Below are 25,483 nucleotides of genomic sequence, written 5' to 3'. Positions count from 1 at the left end.
CATTCATTGGTTGTTTAAGAACATATATCCATGTATAAGGCAGGCAGACTACTATATTCCTCTATTAGAATGTCTTACCCAAATTTAGAAAGATTCATCTGAGAATTTCTTCATTTCAAGACTTAAAATCCTTTACAGCTTGGTGAAGTTTAAGATTCAGGGATAGTTTTAAAGATTATTTCAGCTGTACTATAGCATTTGTGGCCCACACCAAAAATCTAATCGTTTCTTCATTGTTGTTTAAAAAAAAATATGCCCTAAACTTAAGCAAAAGACAAACATCTAGAACATACCACATGTTGCACTGATAAATAATAAATTGCTAATAAATACTGTGTGATGTGAACATCTCTAGGAAGAAAAAAATATTAACAGTATTAAACCCTTTCTTGCATGGGAAGGTGACCTTGGGTCTACCTTCTCCCAGCACCAAGATGGTAGAAACATCCTGCGTGAAGACATAGGGAATGTCCACTGTGTCATCAGACAACATTATTGGAAAACTACACCTGAATTGGGTGACTATGAGTGGAAAAAGCCTACTGGAAAACATGGACATTGGCTCTCCTGTGCAGTGTGTCTCCTGTCACAGAGCATGTCCCTCAGGGTTACCTGGAAGCTAACTTCACAGGTAAAAAGAAGTTGTCTCTATTGTTCATCAGATTTCCCTACCCTGGGGTGGCTGCACACATTCACATGGTCTTGTTTCTTACTAACGAGGGTTTCCCTCGGAACAGAGTTCCAGAAGTTGCCCTGAATGACTTTAAGGACTTCTACTCAAATAAGACACACCATTATCTGGAAAAGCTAAGTGACCCTGGTGCTCAGTTATGGCTGACTGTATTCAATGGAAGAGAATATGAATCTGAGACCACTGGTGGTGATTATGTGGTGTGGGTGTTACAGTCATCAACACATTGAGGGTCCATCTGCAAACTTTCCCTTTCATCTCTATACAACAAAGGATTAGAATACTTACAGCAACATGTAGCAGGCGTCGGATAGCTTTGTTGTTACCTGAGCCACAATAAGCCATGGCTACAGTATACATTCCAGATCGTCGAAGAATTGGATCCTAAGAAATAATTCAACATCATCAACTTATTTCAAATAGTAACTTCTTACAGGCTTAGTTGCATCCATAAGGGGAGCTGGTTTTAGGCAGAAAATGAACTAAAAGAGAACCATTTTGTGGTTGGTAGTTTTCTAAATGAATGGGAAAATTAAAGGCTCTAACACAGGAATAACTAACTACTTTTAATTCCCAGTATTCTGTACAACATACCTATGCTGCCTCACACTTTTTAGTATGTATAAACTCAAGCCAACTGCCTTATGTCTTTCATTTGTCAAACAAAGAAGCTTGCTATTCTAATTTGCTTTTTACCTTATCACTTAATTCTTGGGCACTGAGCTATGAGTGGAAGAGATATGGAGTTTGACAGCTGAGCAAAATAATTAGTAGTTTTATCAATGAACTGTAGCAGTGGATTTTTTTTTTATCAGATTACAGAGGACAGTACTGTTTACCACTGTCTACTTACTATATGCAATACAGTAAAAATCGTTTCACTGTTGTAAAAACAAGACACACACACACACACACACACACATCTTGTTTTTTGTTTTTACAACAGTAAAACCATTTTTACTATATTGTATATGGTAGGTAGACAAGACAGGGGCTTTCCTCGTGACTCAGTTGGTAAAGAATCTGCCTGCAGTGCAGGAGACCTGGGTTTGATCCCCAGGTCAGGAAGATCCCCTGGAGAAGGAAATGGCAACCCACTCTAGTACTCTTGCCTGGAGAATTCCATGGATAGAGGAGCTGGGCAGGCTATAGTCCATGGGATCGTGAAGAGTCAGACACGATTGTGTGACTTTCACTTTCCAGTTTTTCAAAAACAAGACAAAAGGCAAAGGAAAAAAAAACTCATCCAAATAAAAAAGTCCAGAGATGGGCACTGTTTTGTGATGAAAAAACAATGAAGTAAACTTTGTATCCTATTAAATGTTTATGAAATCATGCCCAAAACATTATTTCTAAAATAAATCAACTTACAATTTCTAAAGATCTTTTCTAAATCTGCTTATTTGAAAACCACTGAAGTCTTAATCTCAAATTAGCTCTGCTCACCTCTTCTAATCAGTGTTTTTCTTGCCTAAATTTTATTAGGCTTTATATATCTTTCGAGAAGTTTCATCAATAAATGTACCTAGGAGTTCTGATGGGAATAGAGATAATTTCTAGTCAAGGTTAAGTGTTTCTGTAAATGTTAGATATAATAACTGAAGGGTGAGGAAAAGGAGGGAGAAAAGGATGAATAATATGTGATCTCACCTTATCACGGCAGAGAGATTCAATGAGAGCATCAGCCTCTTCCATCCTCCCGTACATCACTAACGCAATGCCAACTGCAAGACCACGGAGAATCTTCTCATGTTGAGTTTCCTGTGCATAGCCAACCATGTCCTCAATAGCCTGGGCATTTTTAGAGCCCAACATAACCAAACCTAGGGCCAGGCCAGCTGCTTCGCCTAGTGAGTAGGAAGCAAAACATTAAATAATAAGAGTTAAGTATGTAAATAAAACATATTCTACTGGAAGTGCTAACTATTAACAGCTATCAAAATAACCACCAGCTTCTGTAGCATTTTTTCCAAGCCATCAGATATAAAGGAGGATAGTTTATATGGAAGTCCATCCATATATTTATAGCTATTTTCCTTTTAGATTGTGATAGGATATACCATGAAATCCTGCAGTGATTTCAAATGAGATACTATGGCAATATTTTTTTTTCATTATCACCAAGCAGTATAGATAGTCCCAAGATACAAGGAGATCACTCTAATAAATTTCTATTTGCAAAAGTCAGTAATCAGACATACACACAAGATATACTATTTTTAGAAGCCTATATATCATAAAACATATTTTTATACAATGAATTTAATAAATGTGGCAAAAATTAACGCCCTTTACAAGTAGAGAAATCTATTAGATTTTTAAGAGACCACAAAATACAAGCAGAAAACAAATGTTACAGTTACATTACTTAATCCTACAGTATGTCATCTTTGGAAAGAATCACTTACCTGTCACAGCATCATCCTGATAGAGGTTTGTTTTTAGCAAATCATACACATCCTGGCGTGCGGTCCCCATGGCAGCCAAACCAAGGCCTAGACTGCCACCATGTCTAACGATCTAGAGAAAAAGCATGGGCTCCATTTATCTGGTACACAGTACTTAAAATCCAACCTTTCATTTTACTTTCAAAATATATTGTGCTGTTGGCATGGAGAGCATTTGGCCTAGTGGATATTATCAAAGGATACAGAGGGTCAGTGGTAACCTCACAATTTCAGTTTCGAAAGAATGCTGCCTGCTGATATAAACTAATGGGGAGTTAAGGAAATGAAAACAAAGTGGAGACAGTACAGCTCTCTTTTAATAAGTTTACACAAGAAGGGAGGAGACAGATGACAACAACTAAGAGAGAGAAGCAACTGCAAGAAAAGAGTCTTTTTAGGATAGGTGAATATGCTTATGAACTGAGGGAGGAAGCACAGAGGAGAAGGAACCTAATGGAACATGGTTATGAAGAAAGTGGGAGAAAATGGTGTCAAGAGCAAAAGTTTGTCTTTATTTGGAGAATATTTGTGTGATGATCTGTTACTTTTGAATGTACAGTATCCTTTTATTAGTGACAGTACCCCAGTCCTGCTTGGGGAATTTTCCTCCCTACTGGTTCAAATCTTGGTGAGACTGTCATTGAAAATAAACTCTCATATTCCCCTGGGGAAAGTGTGGGCCTGTGACTCTAGACAGGCCAATCAGATGCTCCTCTGGAATTTTAATCTTTCTTAAGTGGAAGGACCCAAGGACCAAAAACATTTCAAGTTTATTCATCCTGACAGCAGAGTCCCGACGAGACCATTCCATTAGTTCCTATTACCAAGATTCCCAGAATCACCCTGCTTTAACCTTTGTGAGAACTAGTTCACCAGCTTTTCCTTTAATTATATAAGCTAGTTCCAATAAACTCCTTGTTTAAGCTGGTCAGCAGAGGTTTTTGTTGATGGTAATCAAAAAGCTTTATCTGGTAAGAAAATTTTTACCTGAGATCACCAGAAATTTAAGGCAGTGATATCTATAAATTATGTAAGATTTGTGGATAGGGGCATATTAGCTGAGACAGACCATCCTACTTATCTCAGTCTTTTCGCTAAAGTAGGACAAAGTTTTCTGGCTCACTGAGCTATTCTCCCGATAGCTTTCTAATAGAGACTACCCTAACATAAAACTTTAAAAAGTCTAAAATCCTGTCATGGCTCCTCAAAATAAAAACAGGGATGCTTAATAAGTTTTTCTAAAAGAGTTACATTTAAAAATCACCAAAAAGATTACACAAGCAAGAATTCTGACTCCCAAAAGAGTACAGGCAATTTTGGAGGGGCTTTGGTTTCCTATAAAATAACAGAAAATCACTTATGTAACATAACAAGACTCTAAAGTGTCTTACAATGCATACAATGTACATTTTATAAATATCTGATACTTAATTTCACTTTTCACACATAAGGTTTAAGGGACTACAAACACAATTTTAGCTTACAGAGGAGGAGAGGAAATTACCTTTAAAAGATAATATTCTATGAAAACAGTACTTTAGATCTGGGAATGTAGATTTGGGAATCCTACAAGATTTCTTCTATTCACTGAAATAATTTGGCAAATATAATGTTTCCCTCATTCTTAAGTAATGGGAATTTAGTTGTGCATTATAATACTTACGTCATTGCTGGCATTCTTAAGCTGGTTAAGCAGATAGTCAATTATATCACCACCATGATTGGCATGAATGAGACCTAATGCATAGAGACCTCCACCTTCCTGATAGGCTGACCCTGGAGAGGTGTCCTTGGGAAGGTATGTTGCCATTAACTGTAATGCTTCCTTCTCATGACCCTGTAAATGTGAGCCACCACAGAGGTGTCAGTAAAAGAAAGTGAGAGAAACATTTTCTATGACTATTGCTTTTTCTCCAGAGTGAAGGAGGAAGTGGAGTTCTCTTCTAAGCAACTTTATCACTCACAGAAGACAGATTTAAGTGATCCTAAATCACATCTTAGTTAGAAACAAATGCTTCCATTCCCCTCCTCTTTGTTTCATAACATTTCCCCAAATTTATCTTAGACTCTGCAAATAATTATTTCAATTCATCTTTTAAGAAAGGGCTTACTCTTCACACACAAAAGATTTCTACTTATTAAAAAAAAAACCCACACATTTCTTATTTACTTCATCCTTCCCTGTATAAGGACTGATCTAATATAACAAAAGGTACTTGTCAATGCATTATAGTAAACATGTTTCTCTATTTTTTGTTGTTGTTGCACTACGTGGCATGTGGGATCTTAATTCCCTGGTCTGTCCACTGAATTGGATGCTCCGAGTCTCAAGCACTGGACTGCCAGGGAAGTCCCGATTTTTTTGTTCCTTAACTCGAGAAAAATTGTTTCTGTTCTGATGCCTGCTCACAGAGACCAGTATATATTACCTTATGAATCACACCCAAACTGGCTGTAGCTGTAAATTTTGCCCAATTAGTGGCTCTGGCTAACCATTCCAAGTTATCTCTGTAAGAAAACAAAATTTAGCAATATTATTAAAATGAATTTCATAAAGCTTTTTATAATACTAAAGTCAAAGCTCTAACATTTTTACCTTGAACTGTTAAAAATCATTTTACTTTATGGATTTCAAGTTACTGATGATTCTGTTTTACCTCTTAAGGCCTCTTAATATTCTAAGGACTTTCTAAAAACACATATGTAATTATACTATGAGCAAAAGCAAAATTGTATCAAACTTCAGAGGTTAATATATTTCATTAAAAAATCTGTATTCAAGGCAACTAATGAAGAAAATTAATTTTACCTCAAAACACGTAGATAAATGCAATTAAAAAAATTTATAAAATAGCAAAAGTAGAATTTAAAATTTAGGACTGACAAGCAGGTAAAGTTCCTCACATCCATGTAATAGTGACAACAGAGTCTCTGTCAGAGACACTTTTAAACTGAAGTGGGAGCCTACGAGTACATTTACCTAAGAAACTGGTCACTGGTAGTGCCGCAGTGCATAAAAGAGTTTGCTATGACAGTTGCTGTATGACAGACAGAATTCCTTACTGCATCCTAAAAAACAAACACAGATATTTATCATTTGTATTCATACAAATGCAAGCTTGCATGTAAACACACAATAAGAAGCACTATTTTGTAGTGAAAACATGAGTAAACTGAATCAGCATTTAAAATATGAATCTTGGAAATTTCTTTATAAAGATTAAATAGCTAGCTTATTAAAAAACAGCAAATCAAAAGTTTTATTTGTGGTCTTAACTTGAGGTCAATAGATTTCAAGTAAGAATTTAATAGTAGATATTCTAATTGTTAGTTTCTAAATAGTTTGCCATTTCTCTCTGATATCCTGCTCAAGGTCTCCAAGAATGGATGTAACTTGAGGAACAATGGTGTACCTCTTCTGGCACTGTACCTCTGGCAGCACCAGAGCAATTCTGTTTAATTCAACTGCACTATAAAGATAAACATCAGAAAACTGTCATAGATGCAAATTTTTCTCTTGCACACTTGTAAAAATTATTTTAAAAATCCAGAGAAGAATGATTACATACACCTCAATCAAACAACTTCATATTAATGAAATAATATATGACTATGTAAAATGACTTTGGGAAAGGATTTGGGTAAATAACACAGGCAAGGCAGGAAGATTTTTCACAGTATGTATCTTTTCATACTAAAATTTTTTTGGAACCAGATGAATAGATTATCTGTTCAAAAATTAAAGTGAACGATTATCAGGATGAATATCTCAGCAAAGGTTACAATACCAAGGTTAAGAACCCCTGTTCTCAAGGAGTCTGCAGTTCACTGGGAAAAACAAACACACAACCTGTATTAATGCTCTGATTGTGCTATCTGTCCAAATGCCACATGTACACATTCAAATAAAAGTTAGCTATTACCATATGTAAAGTAGATAGCCAATAGGAATTTGCTATATGTCTCAGGAAACTCAAACGGGGGCTCTATATCAACCTAGAGGAATGGGATGGGGAGGGAGGTTCAAAAGAGAGGGGATATATGTATACCTTGAAGAAGGAAATGGCAACCCACTCCAGTATTCTTGCCTGGAGAATCCCATGGACAGAGAAGCCTGGCAGGCTACAGTCCATGGGGTCGCAAGAGTCGGACACAACTTAGCAACTAAAACCAAACCATATGTATACCTATGGCTGATTCATATTGAGGTTTGACAGAAAACAACAAAATTCTGTAGAGCAATTATCCTTCAATTAAAAAATAAACAAATTAAAAAAAAAAAAAAAACACTAAACTTCCCAGTGACAGACTAACACAAAAAACAGTTCAATCAGTATTAATTCCCTTTCTTCTTCAGTAAGATCAAGTGTCTCTCCCATTGTTTTTTCAAAAATGTATTTCCTTCACAAAATGCAACAAATTATTCAATAAGAAGTATTAAGTACTTATAATCAACAAAGAAATAAATATAAGAAAAAAGCCTCCATTACAGATAAATTTTCTACCTTTGTGTTTTTTAGAATCATGAGATCTGTATTATTGTTTCGTATTAAAAACTGTAGATGTAACTCAATAGCCATTTCACCACTTAGAATTTTAATCATTTTCAAAGTCTGGTCCTTGGGCTCTGGACTCTGCCAAAACAAACAAGAATGAAAATTATTATATTACTGAAATCCAGTAAGCTAATTTCAATAGCCTTAAACCAGTGAAATTCAGTCATACACATAAAAAAACTTAAGCACGCTTCCAATACAAAAAATTTTTAAAAAATCTGTAAGAGTAATGATGATATGCAGGAAGAACTATTTTATACTTAGTCAACTCATAGTTTAGGTGAGAAACTCTCTCTTCAAAATTCAGAAAAAGCACTTTTAATCAACACATATATATGATCTCATGAATTATACCAAGCCACCAACACAACTTGTTCCAACCACAAGAAGAGTTGAAATTTATATACCTGATAACCAGAAACCAAAAATTCTGATGTAGGACACATTACATCCAACAGACTACTGCTCTAATCCTTGCCTCACTCGTAAGTACACTATGAATATTAAAAATAAAGACAACTAAATTGTCCTCTGTCTCTACAAGTTGCCATTTATTTGTTAGAGGCCATAGTTTTTTTCTCACGCTATGACATATAATTCAGAGTTATTCTGAACAGAGTTCATTCTTTGGTATGGATCTGGGGACTTGATTTCTTCTAAGGCAAGTGTTTTCTGGGATCAATCTTTTGCTTTTTGCCTGTGCTGTGCAGCTTGTGGGATTTTAGTTCCCCACTCAAGCAGGGAATGAACTCAGGCCCTCAGCAGTGAAAGCGCCAAGGCCTAACCTTGGACCACCAAGGAATTTCCTGAGATTAATTTTTAAAATTTTACTTTTTATACAAAGTCTATTTTTATAAAATAACTTTGATATCAAACTTATTAATAAACCTCCATAAAAACAGGTATGTAACACTTTTAAGTAATTTACAATATAGTGTGGAAATCTATGTTTAAATGGAAACCTCAACTTCAAAAAGCACACTTACCACTTCTGGCGTCTTTCCTACAAGTACACTACCTGTCTTTTCTTCCGTTTCCATCGAGTCACTAAAACGAAGAGAACCAACAGTTATCAGTATGATAAATCTTTTCTGAATGGTATGTGTGGGTGACTTTTTCTCTTTCCTTTTAATCAAACGGAAGATCTGAACCATGTCCATAAGAAGTATTTTGCAAGGAAAAAACACTAAATAACTTTTAAAGTACTGCTGTTAAGAAACAGAAAAGACTGTAAAATAAGATGGAGGCACTTCAGTTACCAAATTTCCGCCAGATAATTTCATAAAACACGCAAAGCAACTAACTAGGTTAGCAAATAAAAAGGACAATAAATACAACGAAACCAGGGGACAAAGTATCTCCCAGATTCCCAAAACAGAGCCACCACCACCGGCCACAAAACCAGTCTGAAGTAAAGCAGTCAGAGCTCCAACAACTCTTAAAACCGACCGGCCAACACTCTCTTCTAGGTCAAAGCAAAACACAAAAGAGAAAATGCTGGGCATAGAATTCAAATTAAGAAAGCAGAAACGAGGGAAAAAGAAGGCCAAAATGAACGTGAGAAAGGAAACAGAGCCAGGAGATCTCACAACATAAGACACCATTCTGTTTAAAACTCCACAACACAACAGAACAGGAAGTTCTAGAAACTATGCTAAACAAGCCTCCTTTGTAAATACTTAGGAAAACTAATTTCAGTACAGATAAACTACAGGTTATAAAAGAATATTACTATAAAAAAATTTACTCGACCCACTAAATGACTTAAGTAAGGTTGTGGGATTCAATTTTAATATACAACAATCAAGTATAATTCTACATATTAGCAATAAGCAATTTAAATTGAATTGAAACTTAAACATAGCACTTACAATAGTATCAAAAGACATAATATACTTAGGAATAACTTTAGGGGAAAATGTACAAAAGTCCTGTACCAAAATCTACAAAATAATGTTGAGAAAAATTTTTTAAAAACCTAGATAAATGAAGATTACTGGATTATAATAATTTTTATCAGTTCTAATAAAAGCATAAAAAAGCTAAGGATGTTTCTACCTGTAAAATATCTAACCAAACACCTAAAATCTAGCCCAACCTACCCTACCTGAGATTTTTAAATTTACTTGATAAGAAAGCATGCAGGACCCACACCCGCCCCATCAGACAACCACTTTCATTGTTTCCAGGAGGGTCCATTTTTTTTTCATTTTCCTTAATGTGCCCAGCAGAGTGCAAAACACAGCAATAGTCTTCTTAAGAGTTTACAATCTATGAAACCTAATGGTATTTATTCTTAGACTATGTTGACTAGAAATACTCTCTCTACTCCCCAAATAAGATAAAGATAGCTGGATTAGTTCTATGCAGAAACAGATAGGCGTACCTTTCTCTCTCTGATCCTGGAACAGTGCCTGTGTTGGTGGACCCAGGCACAGAAGCAAGAGGGGTGCCAACAGTTCGAAGATTCTGGATTACGGATGACAAAAACTGCTGGCTAGCACTTTCATACAAATCAAAACAAATCTGATAGGCCATCAGGAGGTTGTCTTCCTTTACCAGTTTTTCTAAGATATCACTCACGGCCTGAGGATCATCTAAGAAAATTAGGCACTGAAACACAGATAGAGAACAATTACATAGTAATCGAAAATTTTGCTCTGTAAGATACTTAAAGAGTTACAGTCAACAACACGGGAAACCATAAATAAAAGTGAAGGCAAACTGCAGCAAACTAACTATCTAGTCTAATAACAGCATTCCACTTTTCATCCTGGCACCAGAATTTTCCTGAAAGTAGAATCTGCCTCCTATAAGAAAGTCCATACAAGTTATGCTCACGGCTCCTAATACTGTGCCTGGCAATTAGCAATACTTAATAACTGGTTGGTGAATGAATCCTGACTTCTTTAAAACTTACTCATAAATCACTATCAAGTGCTCTTGATAGTGATTTAGAAGCAAACAAAACTTCTAATTTCTGCTTTACCATAAACTGTAGGAGCCATTCATTTATTCATTCATAACGCAGCACTGCATTGTGCTGGGCTAGGACAAGAGGCACTAACATGAACATTCAGAAGCATTTCTCTTACTACTCTTATGATCTGCCACATGTTTTAACAAAAGCCATCCAATAAACCTAGGATATTTAAGAGTTCAATTTAAAATTTGTTTTAAATAGCAAGTAACTCAATTTCAAAATGAACACATTAATCAAAATTATTATAAACTAAGAACAGGAAATTATGGAAACAAAATAAATGACCAATAACACAAGACTGGATAAAAAAGGCAAAGAACACCCACTGAATGACTACTGCATAATCAAGAAAGAGTTCGTACAAGAGTTTGTGAAGAGTTAAAACATGGAAAAAACATTAAACTGAAGGACATATATAATTGATAGTTTGCTTCCAGGTAAGGGAACTTGGAAGCCAAAGGGAGAAGTGGCAGGAAGACTTTTAACTATATACCCCTTGGTCCTTCATGAATTTTGAGTCATGTGAACGTAATATCATCTGTTCAAAAATAAATTTTAAAAACGTAAAATTCAAAAAATATTTTTTCAGGGACAAGGAATAAAATACTAAAATAAATAAAATTACTTCTGGGAAATAAAACTGAAATACACTGAGAAAAGAAGGCAAAGGACTATCGTTTTTCATGTAACTTTTAAAAAAACACGTAAGAAACTATTAAAAACTATTTAGAAGCAAACAAAACTCAAAAAAAAAACTATATAGAGAAAAGTGAAAGGAAATATACTAAAATGTTAGTAGACTTCAAGTGACATAAAGGTGGATATTTTTCTTCCAACTTTTTCTGTGTTTCACACTTGCTTTAAAAAGCATCAAAAGGTATACATAAAATCGATGAGCAACAGAGTTCAGAGAACTATATTCACTATCTTGTAATAGCCTATAATGATTTTTTTTTAAAAAGCATTCAAAAAAGAATGCATTAATCTAAATTTTAAATATGTATAGAGGATAGAAACACATATTGAGAATACATTATAGTGAACAAATAAAAAAATGTGTGATAAAATGCTATGCTCTAAGCAGAATACAGAAATTTACAGTGTGGTAACTGTTGAAAAGCAAACTGAGCATTTCCAGTCAATAAAAATACAATCCAGTCATTGAGAAGAATGACGTAGCTCCATATGTTTTTGGAGGAAAACATCTATGAATCTTTTAACTGGGAAAATGCCCAGGGAAAGGGATAGATACAGATTTCATTTTATATATTTTCTGTACTGTCTTAATTTCTTTTTAATTAGGCAAGGAAATCCATACATTAAAAGAGAGAAAGAAAATACTCAAAGGTCCTGGTTGTGTTTGGGAAATGAAACCAATGATAATTTTTATATGTGAAATTCTTTTAGAATGACATAACATAGGTACTGTTTTTATCTTTATTTTTTCTTCTATTTATTTTTTTTTAACCTCATTTCCAAAAACTTCCTTAAATGCCTGGATTATTTTCAAAATAAAAAAAAGAACACAAGGAATACATTATAACAAAATAGCTTTTTAGTTTTGAGAACTTCAGGTTTTTTAATCAGTAAAGCAGAACATAAATACACAACTTATCTTCACAGGGCTGTTGTAAAGATCAATTGACAGATATATGTATGAAATTACAGTGATGTGATGAGGTACACACATGAGGTAGTGAGGCATTACCCAGCAATACAGTGTAAAATAATACAATGTTATTACCTGACAAACATTGATGAAATCAGGTTTCTCTAAATTCATGTAGATTTTAACTAGGACTCTCAGTACTTTATTCCGAAACTGTTTATTCTGCATTAAAGACATGCAGAGCTTCAAGCTATAAGCCAGCATTCCTGGGACATCATTCTGAAAGACATAATTTGAAGAGACATCATTATCTAGTTACTGAAGCATGTTTATTTAGAAATCAAATTATTTAAATCAATATTCTTTAGTCATTCTAGGCAGCTAAAGCTTTATTTGCTACTTAAATAAAATTTAAAATTTTTAACTATTTTAGATGAAAATCTTAAAAGAAAATTACCTATTTCCCCGTCTTCATGAAAAAATGGGTTGAAAACAAATATTTAGTGCTCATCCAGAATCATCACTATATGAACACAGTATACTATAACAGAGTGGTGCTGTTAATTATTATAAAAAGATCTACACAACTGTCCATATACCAAGCAGACAACCTAGCTAATCCTCAGGATTTATCGCCTATATTCAATGACCAGGAACACAAGACGATAGAACTGTTCTCTAGCTCTGAGTGACTCAAGCTTTGAGTGCCGTCACATCTAACTGGCACTCTCCTGAGGAAGTTTTGACTCCTGATTATTTATGTTTACCTTGTGGTTCTTCAAAGCATGCCTGAATTTTGAGATACCAACCTATAAAAGTTCTTCAGCATAAACAAGAATGCTGAAGAGCTACAGGAGTATTTCTCAAAAATGGAGTTGAGAAATGTAAAATTCAAAAAAATTCACTAATTCAGAAAGACTTCCGTTGTGCATCCCAATATTCATAGCAGTGTTATTAATAATAGCCAAGATATGGAAGCAACTTAAGTATCCATCAACAGATGAATGGATAAAGATATGTGTGTGTACATACATATGCATACACACACACATATATATGCACACACACATATGTATATATACAAGGGAATGCTACTCAGTCATAAAAAAGAATGAAATTTTGCCATTTGCAGCAACATGGATGGATGTGGAGGGCACTATGCCAAGTAAAATAAAGTCAGATAGAGAAAGACAAATACCATATGGTATCACTTATACGTGGAATCTAAAAAACACAACAAAATAGTGAATAAAATAAAAAACAAAAGCAGACTCACAGATATAGGGAACAAACTAGTAGTTATCAGAGGGGACAGGGAAGGGGGAGGGGTGGTAGAAGAGTAGGGGATTAAAAAGGGTTAATACAGGATTATATAAAAAGCATGCAAAACTTTTGAAAAGCTGTAAATTGCTATAGAATTTAAAGAAAGTTAACATTCAATGATAAAATTTATTTTGTAAGCAAGTTGTGACAAATCTGCACACATAATGAAATCAACTTAATAGACTAACATTTTTCAAAAAAATGAAGTACAATTTTTAAAATACCATGATTATATCACAAGCAGAAAAAGTAGGTATTATTTCATCTTATGGGCTTCCCTGGTGGCTCAGACAAAAAGAATCTGCCTGCAATGAGGGAGACCTGGGTTCTGTCCCTGGTTTGGGAAGATCCCCTAGAGGAGGGCATGGCAACCCACTCTAGTATTCTTGCCTGGAGAATCCCCATGGACAGAGGAGCCTGGAGGGATACAGTCCATGGGGTCACAGAGAGTCGGACACAACTGAGTGACTAAGCACAGCACATTTCATCTTAAGTTACATCTATTAATATATGTCGGAGGAGGCGATGGTACCCCACTCCAGTACTTTTGCCTGGAAAATCCCATGGACGGAGGAGCCTGGTAGGCTGCAGTCCATGGGTCGCTAAGAGTCGGACATGACTGAGTGACTTCCCTTTTACTTTTCACTTTCACGCACTGGAGAAGGAAATGGCAACCCACTCCAGCATTCTTGCCTGGAGAATCCCAGGGACGAGGGAGCCTGGTGGGCTTCCGTCTATGGGGTCGCACGAAGTCGGACACGACTGTAGTGACTTAGCAGCATTAATATATGTATATGAGCATTGGGAGACAAAGTAAGATGTACTTCTTACTTTGCTTTACTCTTTTTTTAAACACTTATCACCTCTTTACCTTACAGGGAATAGGTGTCACTGCCGGTTCCCCTAGTGGATTATTCCATTTGAGCAGGAACTTTGTTCCTTGCTTCCCACTGTTATCTCCATTGCCGAGAACAGTGTTGAATGAATAAAAACAAGTATTTTAGTTCTAGTCACCTGAAGACAAGGAGTAACTGCACAAAAATCAAACAGCAAAATAAGGGCCATTCTATGACACTGGGCCATTCATATATTTACACTTATTTAAACAAATCTTACCACTGCTGCTAAATGCTGCCTTAGGCTTTAGGGACCCAGTGGTAAAAGCACCTGTCCTCAAGTAGGTTCTGATCTGGTGGACCTAGTTGGATCTAGGGGTTGTGGAGGATATGGCTGGCAGGGAGTGACAGAAGGATCTGTAAACAAATGACAGGTGAACTGAACTATGAATCTTGAACAGGAATAAAGCAGGTAAGGAAAAGAAAAGGATGTTTTCCGGAGGGACAATGTTTTTGGTAAGGGGAATGAGGCACCGTCCATCTAGAAGAAGAGACAAAGTCAAGATGGCTGGAGTACAGAGAGCTAGCTCGTGGAGAAGGAAAGAGGGTGAGGCAGGCTAAGTGGGCACTTAACAGATCAATCTTCATTTAACTCAGGCTTGCACCTCTCTGACCACATTGGTTGGTGACTTACAATTGTCATAATTATTGCAAAACACCCCCAAACTAGGAAAGTATAGTTTTAGCCGTAATAAAGGGACTACAATAGTAGCTATCATTATAGTCTTCTTTAAAAGGGCAGAGGACTTCTCTGATGGTCCAGTGGTTAAGAATCTGCCTGCTAATGCAAGGGTCACAGGTTCAATCCCTGGCCTGGGAAGATTCCCCGTGCCTTAGGAGAGCCACGGCCACATGCCATACTACTGAAGCCTGCACCCTAGAGCCCATGCGCTATAGTAAGAGAAGCCACGGCAATGAGAAGCCCAAGCACAGCAACTAGAGAAAGCCTAATTAAGACAACTTCCCCATGCAAGACCTCAAAGGAATAAAAGTGGTAAGACAAAAGAGGCTATTCAACAAGCACAGCCAAAATTCCTTTAAAATACATTAAAAATATAAAAAAGCATATTTTAAAATCATAAAAATAAACTTTTTTCAAAAGAGCATTGCATTTTATTCTAAGCTAGAGTTTCTTCTCACTATAATTTTCAGTTTTAATAATTTGCTCTGCTGATTCTTCATCAATAACAATCTCTAAAGTTGCACCCTCTACCTACCGACTCAAGTATAGTCTTCTCAAAGACGTCCAGTCTTCGTGTTTCCAGAGCAATGCCGATAGCTTGCTTATACTTGTGATCATCCAGACATCTTTGAAACATTTTATTCACAATGCCTTCCAATCTCTGGTCAATTGGTTTTTTTTCTCCTTCGGGCAAATCTGCATTTTCCACACATTGTTTGGTGTAGTGATCAATGCACTTTGCTACAGAGAAAATAAAATAACTGATTACTTTGTAAATTGGGCTGATACTACTAGAAAGGACAATACCTACAGTTATCACCATGAAAACTTACGGGATGACTGTGGAGTAATAAGTAAATTTCAAATATTTTAAATGCTAGAAGTTATACCTTCAAACAATACCTCCCTTCATAACAGTTATACTAATTCCATAAGTTGACATTATTTAAAACATTACTATCTTTTTACTGTACTTTGACCAAAATTACATTATTCAACTTGGCCAAGCTGCTTATTTTACAGAGTTGGCTACAAATAGCTGACTGTTTCACTTTTCAAAAAACAAACACTTGCCATTGAGAATATTAACAAAAACCTATTGTAGCAATTATCACGTGGCAATAAATTATCAGTCTTCACATTAATGAAACTATTAGTTCCTTGAAAGTAGAGCCTGCCTTAATCATCTTTGTAGAATAATGGTGAAATGACCTGAAATGTGTCACTGGTCCCAAAGGCAATCCTAAAGAAGATTTCCAAAACCCTTTCCAGCAATCAACTAAAATATTCACTGCCTCAATGTGAGGTAGGGAGAACTTTTCACACATATTTCCCCTCTCCCCTAGAGTATGAAAATTCATGCAGTGGTGCACATGCACTATTTGGCTTTCACATTTCACAATGATTTGGATGAAAGGGGAGGAAGTATCATGTTTACAACTTACACTACTTTACCATCATACCATAAACTTGTTAAGAGCAACCAAAAAGGGAAATTACCCTAAGACTTCTTCCACCTTCATAAGGAAGATAGCCACTCAAGCTAAATGAGATATATAACAGCTGTCCTCTCTATAACTCACTGGCTTGTCACTCTCCATTTCAAAGAGAAAGGTACAAGGACAAGATTAATGAGTTGCAAACTACAGCCTTAGCAAACAGAAATGATTGAACTAGCAGGAAGAACTGCCGATCGACTACAAGGCCCATGTCAATGGGGCTATATTCGGGGGAAGCAGAACACTTTCCTAAACTGGAATATACCAGGTTCAGGATCGATCCAGGAAGAATTAGACAGGTTCAGGTACAGTTAGTAAGAACAAAGTGGCAGTCACAACACAGACCTTAAACAATTTTCATTGCAGAAAATCTTTACCAGGCCCCAACAGGAGCTTTTTGAACCAAATGTAGTTGCGAGGAAACATTACCCCTGTCTCACCAGAGAGGAATCTCAGATTTAATAATGGAGAAAGAAAAATGTTACCTCCTAGTTTCAAATGAGACTCGTGCTCTCACTTACCAGGTATATACTAACTGTAGCCTCATTTCTAGCTAAAGTCTTATTACAATTGGGAGAAAATTTTTAGCCTTGAGTTTTCTGAGTGTACTGTTTATGACATTCATTTAAGGTCCTACGAAGGTGTTCCTAAATTCTATTTTATGTATCTTTTCACAGATCTCACTGATATTATGAAAAAAAAAAAATCCATTCTAATAGTCCCAAGAAAACTAGAAGGGTGAACCCCATTTCTACCTAAAGAAGAGCAAACAGAACTGGTCTACCAATCAACAATCACCTCTTACAAGCTAAGATTAAGATGATACACAGGAAGGAAGCTGCCACCTCATGGACCAACTGTCCTGATTAAAATCATTTGTAAAATGGTAACATTACAAGCACCTGCAGATCAATGCTGGATAAAATTATCAACACTCATCAAAATAAATCCTTCAAATAAAAGAAAAGAGATAAAAGTATTTAACTCCCCATTCCTAACAATGCAGGGGAAGTGTTCTGGTTTCAAATGATATGGTCTATTCTTTAAAATAATCTGTTCTTCCCACAGGATTCACAGATGAAAACTCCAATTTAATGAATCCCCAATAACAATAAAGCTTGAAACATCCTCGCACCATCATGGCAAAAAATTTTTAAATGTGAACACAAAATCTTACTACAAACTTCAGGGACATTTGAAAAGTACCCCTTTGGACTCCCTAGTACAGCATTTCCCAATTTCTGAAAGAGAATACCAATTTTCTCCCTTTAAAAGTGCAGGGGAATAATACAGATCTCCTCTTAATCAGGAATTAAAAAAACTAGCTATACTATACACATTTCCAGAAAACACTCTTGGGCTATCTGTAATTATGACCTAAAGCTTGATATTCCTAAAGACATGTCTGAAGGGTACACAATCTCTTCTTTCATCTATTAGAGCAAGTGTTTTCTAACATTTTTAAAGCTACAAAAGCTCAGAACAAAATCTTACAGAGCTGATTCAACTTGCAAGATGGAGAACCCAGAGGCTTGCCTGTGTGCTACCTTCTCACTTCAAAAATACAGAAAAAAATAAGACAACAACGGTTACTAGTAGAAACAATATGGATTTCGTAGAGATTAAGCCTAGATTTTAAATTCTGACCCTCCTATTTAATAACCATGTGTCTTTATCATCTTGAAACCCAAGTTTTCTCATCTTTACAACAGGGTGAGCTCCCCCTTCACAGGAAAGCTATGAATAAACCATGAAATGAAGAATGACCAAGACAGTGCCTAGCACAGTAGAAATACTGAATAATGTTTGTGCTAGAAACAGTTCTATAAATTGCTATCATTTAATTTCTGTTATTCACAATAACCTGATTAAATTTTTTTGTATAAGCATATGCCCACTGGAAAAGAGATGACCATAACCACCGAGATAACTAACTTTGCCTTAAGTCAGCTGTTTCTGAATAATTTCTTAGTCACTCTTAAAATATTTTGTGAGGTGAGTGCTTTCATTAATAATTACTGTTATTGATGTTACTGTTTATTATGATAAATAACAGCACAGAATTCTAAGGCAGATCTAAAAACTCAAGTCTGCATAAGATTACTGTAGAAAGATTATGAACTTTCATTAAAATGGAACGTGCCAACATCAAAGAGTAATTCAGGGGGGAAAAATGCTATATGTAGGAGAGCAAGAAAGAGGCCAACAATATAAAGCCTTACTAGATGGAAGATAATTACCTATAATAGTTTCCACATATTCAGAGTTATCATTGACATTGAAGAGGTCACCTGCTCCAAGTGCATAATTCAGAGACTCCTCAAAAGCCCCCAGGTGATAAAATACTTTAGATGCCACTAAGGCCGCAAACTGCCGACTCCGGAACCCTTCATCTTCATACAAAACTTCTCTGAAAGAAATTAGGAAGTATAGGCCTAGTTCAAACTGTGGTTCTCTTTAAAAATTCCAAATCTATATACTCAAGTCACAATTTAGTGGCAGCAAATTTCTAAATGAATTTATAAATCACAAGACCCACATCCATGGATAATTAAGGTTGATCTACTTTATTCCAATTAATAGAAACAAATTCTTACATTTTGTCTACAGACTCAGAAATTTCTGCCCAGAAGTCATTGACAACTGCATTCAATTTGTGTAGTGCAAATTCCTGTAGAAGATAAAACCAAAATTCGATTTTGAGACAGGCTTATCATTATATTTCCTTAAAAAAAAAAAGCAAACAAATCAATGGCCAAATTTTAAGTCATATTTACTAAAAGTTTTAATCTATGACAAATATAAAAGTTTACCAACTAACTTACATTTTCTCTTTGGCTTACATACTTCCTTTCTGTTTTCAGTCATAGAACATGAGACTAGCCATATAATGTCACTCCTTATCATACTGAACATTTTTATTCTTTGACAGTATGTGTAAGATTGACTCTAGGTTGCTGGTTTGGATATAAATGAATTCAGGTGCCTAGAGCCAACTAAAGTATATTTAAAATTCTTGTCGTATCAAAAAAGCTTTAAAATATGTGATTTCTGTTGATATAGAAAATTGGAGGGGGGTTGGTTTCTAGGTACCATACTGAGATTTATTTGCCTCAGCTTTGCTAAACTCTAGGGAAAACCAACTGTTGTTGCCAAAACACTGTCTTCTGGGTCTAGATTTCAATGAGTGGTTATAGACTGGGTACGATGCTATTTTAAATGATGGAATATACACAAATATCAATATAGCCAAACAGTTTCAAAGCACAAATATTAAGCCCAGTTAATTTTCTTCAACTCATACCTTAAGCTGTGGTTCTTCTTCATCCAGAAGAGAAATAATTCCAGCTACAAGACAAAAGGTAGACTGTGATTAATTTAGTTGCTCAGCTGTGTCCAACTCTTGTGACCTGATAGACTGTAGCCCGCCAAGCTCCTCTATCTATGGGATTCCCCAAGAAAAAATACTGAAGTGGGTTGCCATCTTCCAAACCCAAGGATCGAACTGGGGTCTCCTGCATTGCAGGCAGATTCTTTACCAACTAAGCCACCAGGGAGGCTATATATTGTGATTATGCAATATATATGCTAAGATAAACTAATGCTTAATGAAAAATATATCACAGTTGGAAAATAAGCATTTTTTGAGGGGTGACTTCATTATAGGAATGATTATTTTTCTTTAAAACCAAAAAGTTTCTATTTCAAAGTTCAAGAGTTAACTGTTATCAAACTCTCACGATACCACATATATCACATTATGTGCCTAATTCAACAGTTTTCAAAGTATGGCTCCTGGATCAATTGGTACAAACATTACCTGGGAACTTGTTAAAAATAAAAATTCTTGGCCCCATTACAGATCTAGTGAATCAAAAATTGTGGGGGTGGGGTCCAGTAATGGGGCCACAAGCCTTCCTTACAATACTGATATTCATTATAGTTTGAAAATCACTGGCCTAATTGACTGACCAAAATGAGAAACTTGCCTACACAATTTTAGAATAAAATTATTCACACGAAATAAACCAAGAGTCATAAAATTATTTACAGAAGCAGGAATATTTACTTGTCAACTCAATGGAGTAAAATAATTTGACTATTTCAAGATGCTTATATTAAGGCACCTCTGTTGTATTACAAGTAACCTACAAGGTTTCACTAAATGATGAGCAATCTCACTTGTTCTGACATGTTACTGAAGCAAAGCAATCCTCATGCGAGCCTGAGGTGTTGGCACCAACAGTGAAGAGTAGAGGAAATAACTGTTCTCTCCCAAAAATGCACCCTGAAATACAGTCACATATCAAAGGGATTATTAAGGGGGGGAAAAAAGTGGGAAATTATTGTCCTTGAACCATAAAGGAAACTAAAATGTTTCTCAGATGTTTTCCATGTAGGTCCTAAAAATCATTCTGCAACAGTGAGTTGAAACTGTAAGCTGATACAAAAAGTGTCAAGGCAACTTTCCTTAGTAGATGTAGTCATTTCTAAGTGTTAAGTGTAGGTTTGCCAAACAGCTTCAGGAGTCTTTAAAGAGTCATATGGGAAAAGACACAAAATTCAGCGAAGGAAACTATGCCATGGTTCTAGCTAGGGCATATTACTATTCTAAAACTTTAAATGCAAATAAAAGGAACCTCTTGGTGCTATAGGTTGGTATAACAAATTCAGAAGAGAGAGGCTGAATTGAAAGCATGAAGAGAAAACAGATTAAAGAATCCAATGTGGGGGGTGGGGGGAGATTGGGAACTAGTGACAATGAAGAGCTAATAGAGAAGAGTGCCTTAAATCTGGAACAGATGGTAAACAGCAGAACGCTTTATCAAAATACTAAAAATGCTACCCATTCCCTTATCAACAATCAACAGTATGCCTGAACTGCTTTTACCAAAAGACGTGATGAAAATTTTTGTACACTCTCCTGTTTGGTTTCACTTATGACTAACGTGTTACATGGTTGTCCTGGCTTAGAAATGCTGCCATTGTCCATGGAACACAATGAAATCAAATACCTACACTTCATACACAAATATTTCCCATCTTAAAAGCAGGAGAACTCACCTTTAGATGGGGGATGGGTGCACTGGGGAATGGGAAAGGTTTCAGGATGCTAAAAAATCTCCTGTGCCGTAATACGAAGTCAGCAAGTACTATCTAAGTTGCTGTATCAACTTATAGCATTATTTAAAATAGCATATTATTCATAAACATGAAGCTATGCTCCAGAAGACACAGCCTGAAGTTGAAACAGTTGCCTCAAAGAATTTCATTCTAACATCTCCCTTTTAATAACCCCCTATCTCTCTCTCTCCACTCCCTTTCACAGCCAAAACTCTTGAAAAACTTAACAGTACATGCTGACCTTTTATTCACCACTGTGTCTGTAGTGTCCTGCAAGTGCCTAGACCATAAATGAACAAATAAACCGACTAATTCAAACTGGAACCTGTTAGCTTCTCTTTAGCACCAGGGACAGATCCTAAACCACAGCCAGCCAAAGAACAGGAAATCAGGTGACAAAAAGGTTTGGAGCAGAAGCTGATTAAGTAATCCTGTAAATGTAACCAATGAGTAACAAAATAAGTACTATTCTACCATCACTGAGCCTCAGAGCAGGACTTCAGAAATCATCAGGTTTAAATTCTATTAAGTTCCATACAAGTGTTTTCTTTTTAGCCTCTACTTCAAATACTCTAGTGACTGATTTATTGATTCGATTAGTTAACTGATTTCTTCATTCGAGATACACTTTTGAAGTTCTGCCATCTGCTTGGCAGTTCTAGGAATTATGAAAGGTTTCCCGCCCCAAATTCTACCACAGACAGAAAGACAGTAGTCAGGTAAGTAAACAAAGTAATTACAGGACTGTAATGAAGGAAGGGGATGGATCAGGGGGAGAGACCCAGCATGTTTTAATAGGATGATCAGGAAAGACTAAAATGTGATCAGAAACTAAGGACTGAGAAGCTAAGGGAAAACTTGAGGAAGAAGAGTTTAGAAAGGGGGAAGAGAATGTGACAGGGCCCATAGGAAAGAAACTGACATATTCAAGGAACAGAAAGGCCAGTATGATTATGTAAAACCGAAGGAGAGAGTAGTACAAGACAAAGCAGGAATCAAATCATGTAGGTCTTTAAATTTGTATTTTATTATAAACACAACAGAGAGCACTGAAGGATTTTAAGCAAAAGAATATTATGTGATTAAAGTTTAAGAAAGAATACTCTGACTACAACAAGAAGAATAAACTATATGGAGGTAATGTCGGAAAAACAGAATCTTAGGGCTCTCAAAGCAACCCAGGCAAGAGATGAAGGTACTTTGGGCTAAGAAGATGAATCTGAAAAATAATGAGTCCTACATTTACAAGTGGTAAGAAATTTAATGCTAATTTTATCTTTACAGAATTCTGACTGGAAAAGCTTTTACTTATACTGAACTAAAACAAAAGTCTATGTACCGGTGGCATTTCTTCAAGTGTAAAATTATGCCTTCCAGGGTCCCGCCAATTTAAGCAATCTTTAGAAACACAAGTTCCTTAAAAGTGCAAGTCACTGTCTTCTGATCATCAGTTTGTTTACAACAAAACACTTGCGGGACAAGTGTAGAGTAAAGCAGGACGAGAAAAAGGTCTGTGAGCCGGCAAAAAAAAAAAAAAAAAAAAAGGCACCAAGACTGTGGACAACTTTGTGCAGATCGATCTGTAGTGAGGGGCTTAAAAATCTCCACTTGAAAACTGACTTCGGAGCTGATACCACTGCAAACGTCATTCCACGAATCCACGCGCTCAAGGGTTAAGTAGAGGAAACCCGCCCGCACACCCAGGAGTTCCTTCTTCAAGGTAGCAGAGTTACCGCGCATCCAGCCTCAAAACCTTAGGCTGATTCTCAGTACACAGGAAAAGTTCTCGGGGTGCCTAATTAAAATATCCTTGGAATAAACTCAGAAACGACCTGCCCCAGCCCTCGTTTAATTTAGATTTCACTCCAAAGAAGATAAGAGCTGGGTCAGGTCGGGAAGTAGTGTGTAGCATGGGCTGCCTTACTGTCCGGCTGCACAGAGGGAACCATCCCACCCTAACCACCCGCGAGAAAGGGCTGGGATCGGACGGCCCCACACGCTCAACCTCGGGAGGGAGGGAATTAAGGAAAAGCCGTTGGGGTCGCAGACCGGCCCGGGAAGCCCCTAGGGTGCGGGCACGGGTCGGGGGGAGTGGCTGGGGAGGGACGACGAGCCGGTCCACTCAGCGCGATTTTCCCCCCGAGCCGGAGGTGGTCGCGGGGCCCCCCTCGGAGAGGCCGGGCCGCACGGCCAGCTCCCGCCCGGAGGTGGGCTTCGGACAGCGAGGCGCGCCGCGCCTCCGCCGAGGTGCCCAGTCACCGGCCCTGACTCAGCTAAAAGCCGGCGTGGCGGCTCCTCCCTGGCGGCGCCGGCGGCGGCCCCACTCACCGGCCGAAGTGATCATGGCTGCGCCCCGCACTCGCCCGCCCGCTCGCTCGCCGCCCGGGCCGCGCCGTGTATCTGTCAGCTCAGGGCCCGCTCGCTTCGCCGAGCCTCCTGGCTCCCCCCGGTGCCCTGCTCGAGTCAGTCGCCGCCTCAGGCCGCCGGCTCACTTCTCACCCAGGACCCTGCCCGCCCCGGAGCTGCCCGCGACGCCGCCTGCCGCCCGGCGCGAATTCTGCCCCCTGGGCCAGTGTCTCCCCGGGCCGCCGCTGCCGCCCCGCCTCGCGCGGGATGGGGGTGCACGAAGAGCTCCATGGTCTTCTCTAACCCTCCTCGAGGCCACAGCTCCCACGGGGACAGGAACTCGCGTCCGCACCTGGGGTCAGGCTTCAGAATAGCCACCCCTAGGAAAAGGACCCCACCGTCACCCGCCATTGATGAGAAAAGGGAGGTTGAGGGGAGGTTGCTCGCGGTGTTGGCAGCGCCACCTGCTGCCTGGGCGGTCTCCCTGCAGCGCCCCCCAGCCAAGCCTTTGAGGGTCTGGGTAGTGCAAAGAGCATTTTCTTAGAAAAGTGATTTTCAAAATTTTTAAAAAGTGGAGCCCAGCTTTAAAAGAAATTCTCACATCAGTGCTCTATTATCGTATCACAGTGAATGCCTAAGTAATCACTGGTTTATCATAAAGTTGAACAAGGAAAGTTTTAATTTACATTTGGAATAGTGAATATTGTAAATGGTTTAAAAATCAGAAATATACAAAGATATACAGTGAAAAGTGTTCCAAAGGAAAAAAAATGTCGTTGTTGCCTTCCCTCTGCCCAGTTCCTCTCAGCCTCCATAGCAGCGGGTTCCTGTTTTTTAGTATATCTAATTTGAAATGGCAGTTATGATCGCCATCCGCGGTTTTATTCCAGCTTTAGTAGACAATTTACTTCAATAGTCAGTACTGAGAAAGTCTTGACAAACATGAGTGACAAATGGTGGCATTTTAAAGCTTCTAGCCTCGCACTATCAAGCTAGTCTTCAACAGGCTAGTTATTACTAAAGCTTATTTCTGAGGCCTTTTCAAAACAGTTTAACCTAGTTCCACAAACCATTGTTTCTCACTGGAAATAAAATTTGATTGATGACACACTTGAGTGTCATCAACTAAAAAAAATTAGTATTCTTAAAGCTATGTGTTAAAATATATTAAATGTAATTATTAAACACTTTTGAAGAATCTAGCTCAGATTAAAAGGCACTGCCCTCAGAAGTGTGCATGAAAAACAAACAGGCTGAGTACTGATCAGTACTCTGACTGATCACTCACATAAAGACTCTTGTGTGCCCCAAAGTCCTAAAAGAATCA

The 25,483-nt window shown here is 37.3% G+C and overlaps 1 protein-coding gene across 2 annotated transcripts in view; it reads right to left on the bottom strand.

Moving 5' to 3' along the window:
* Positions 1–24,239, bottom strand: part of PSMD1 (proteasome 26S subunit, non-ATPase 1) — an 81,434-nt gene extending 57,195 nt beyond the window's left edge. Inside the window, 15 exon segments of one of the 2 annotated variants that reach the window (NM_001101077.2) lie at positions 980–1,075; positions 2,342–2,538; positions 3,100–3,211; positions 4,802–4,975; positions 5,568–5,646; positions 6,119–6,207; positions 7,644–7,772; positions 8,681–8,741; positions 10,081–10,307; positions 12,422–12,565; positions 15,723–15,928; positions 18,927–19,096; positions 19,284–19,357; positions 19,991–20,034; positions 24,139–24,239. In NM_001101077.2, the coding sequence (NP_001094547.1) occupies positions 980–1,075; positions 2,342–2,538; positions 3,100–3,211; positions 4,802–4,975; positions 5,568–5,646; positions 6,119–6,207; positions 7,644–7,772; positions 8,681–8,741; positions 10,081–10,307; positions 12,422–12,565; positions 15,723–15,928; positions 18,927–19,096; positions 19,284–19,357; positions 19,991–20,034; positions 24,139–24,154 (1,818 nt within the window). In that variant the 5' untranslated portion in view covers positions 24,155–24,239. 2 annotated transcript variants of the gene reach the window in all.
* Positions 24,240–25,483: the final 1,244 nt, after the last annotated feature.

The sequence above is a fragment of the Bos taurus genome, chromosome 2, assembly GCF_002263795.3.
Source record: "Bos taurus isolate L1 Dominette 01449 registration number 42190680 breed Hereford chromosome 2, ARS-UCD2.0, whole genome shotgun sequence".
NCBI lineage: Eukaryota > Metazoa > Chordata > Mammalia > Artiodactyla > Bovidae > Bos > Bos taurus.
Note: the sequence above shows the minus strand (reverse complement) of the source record. Positions and strands in the feature narration are given on the sequence as shown.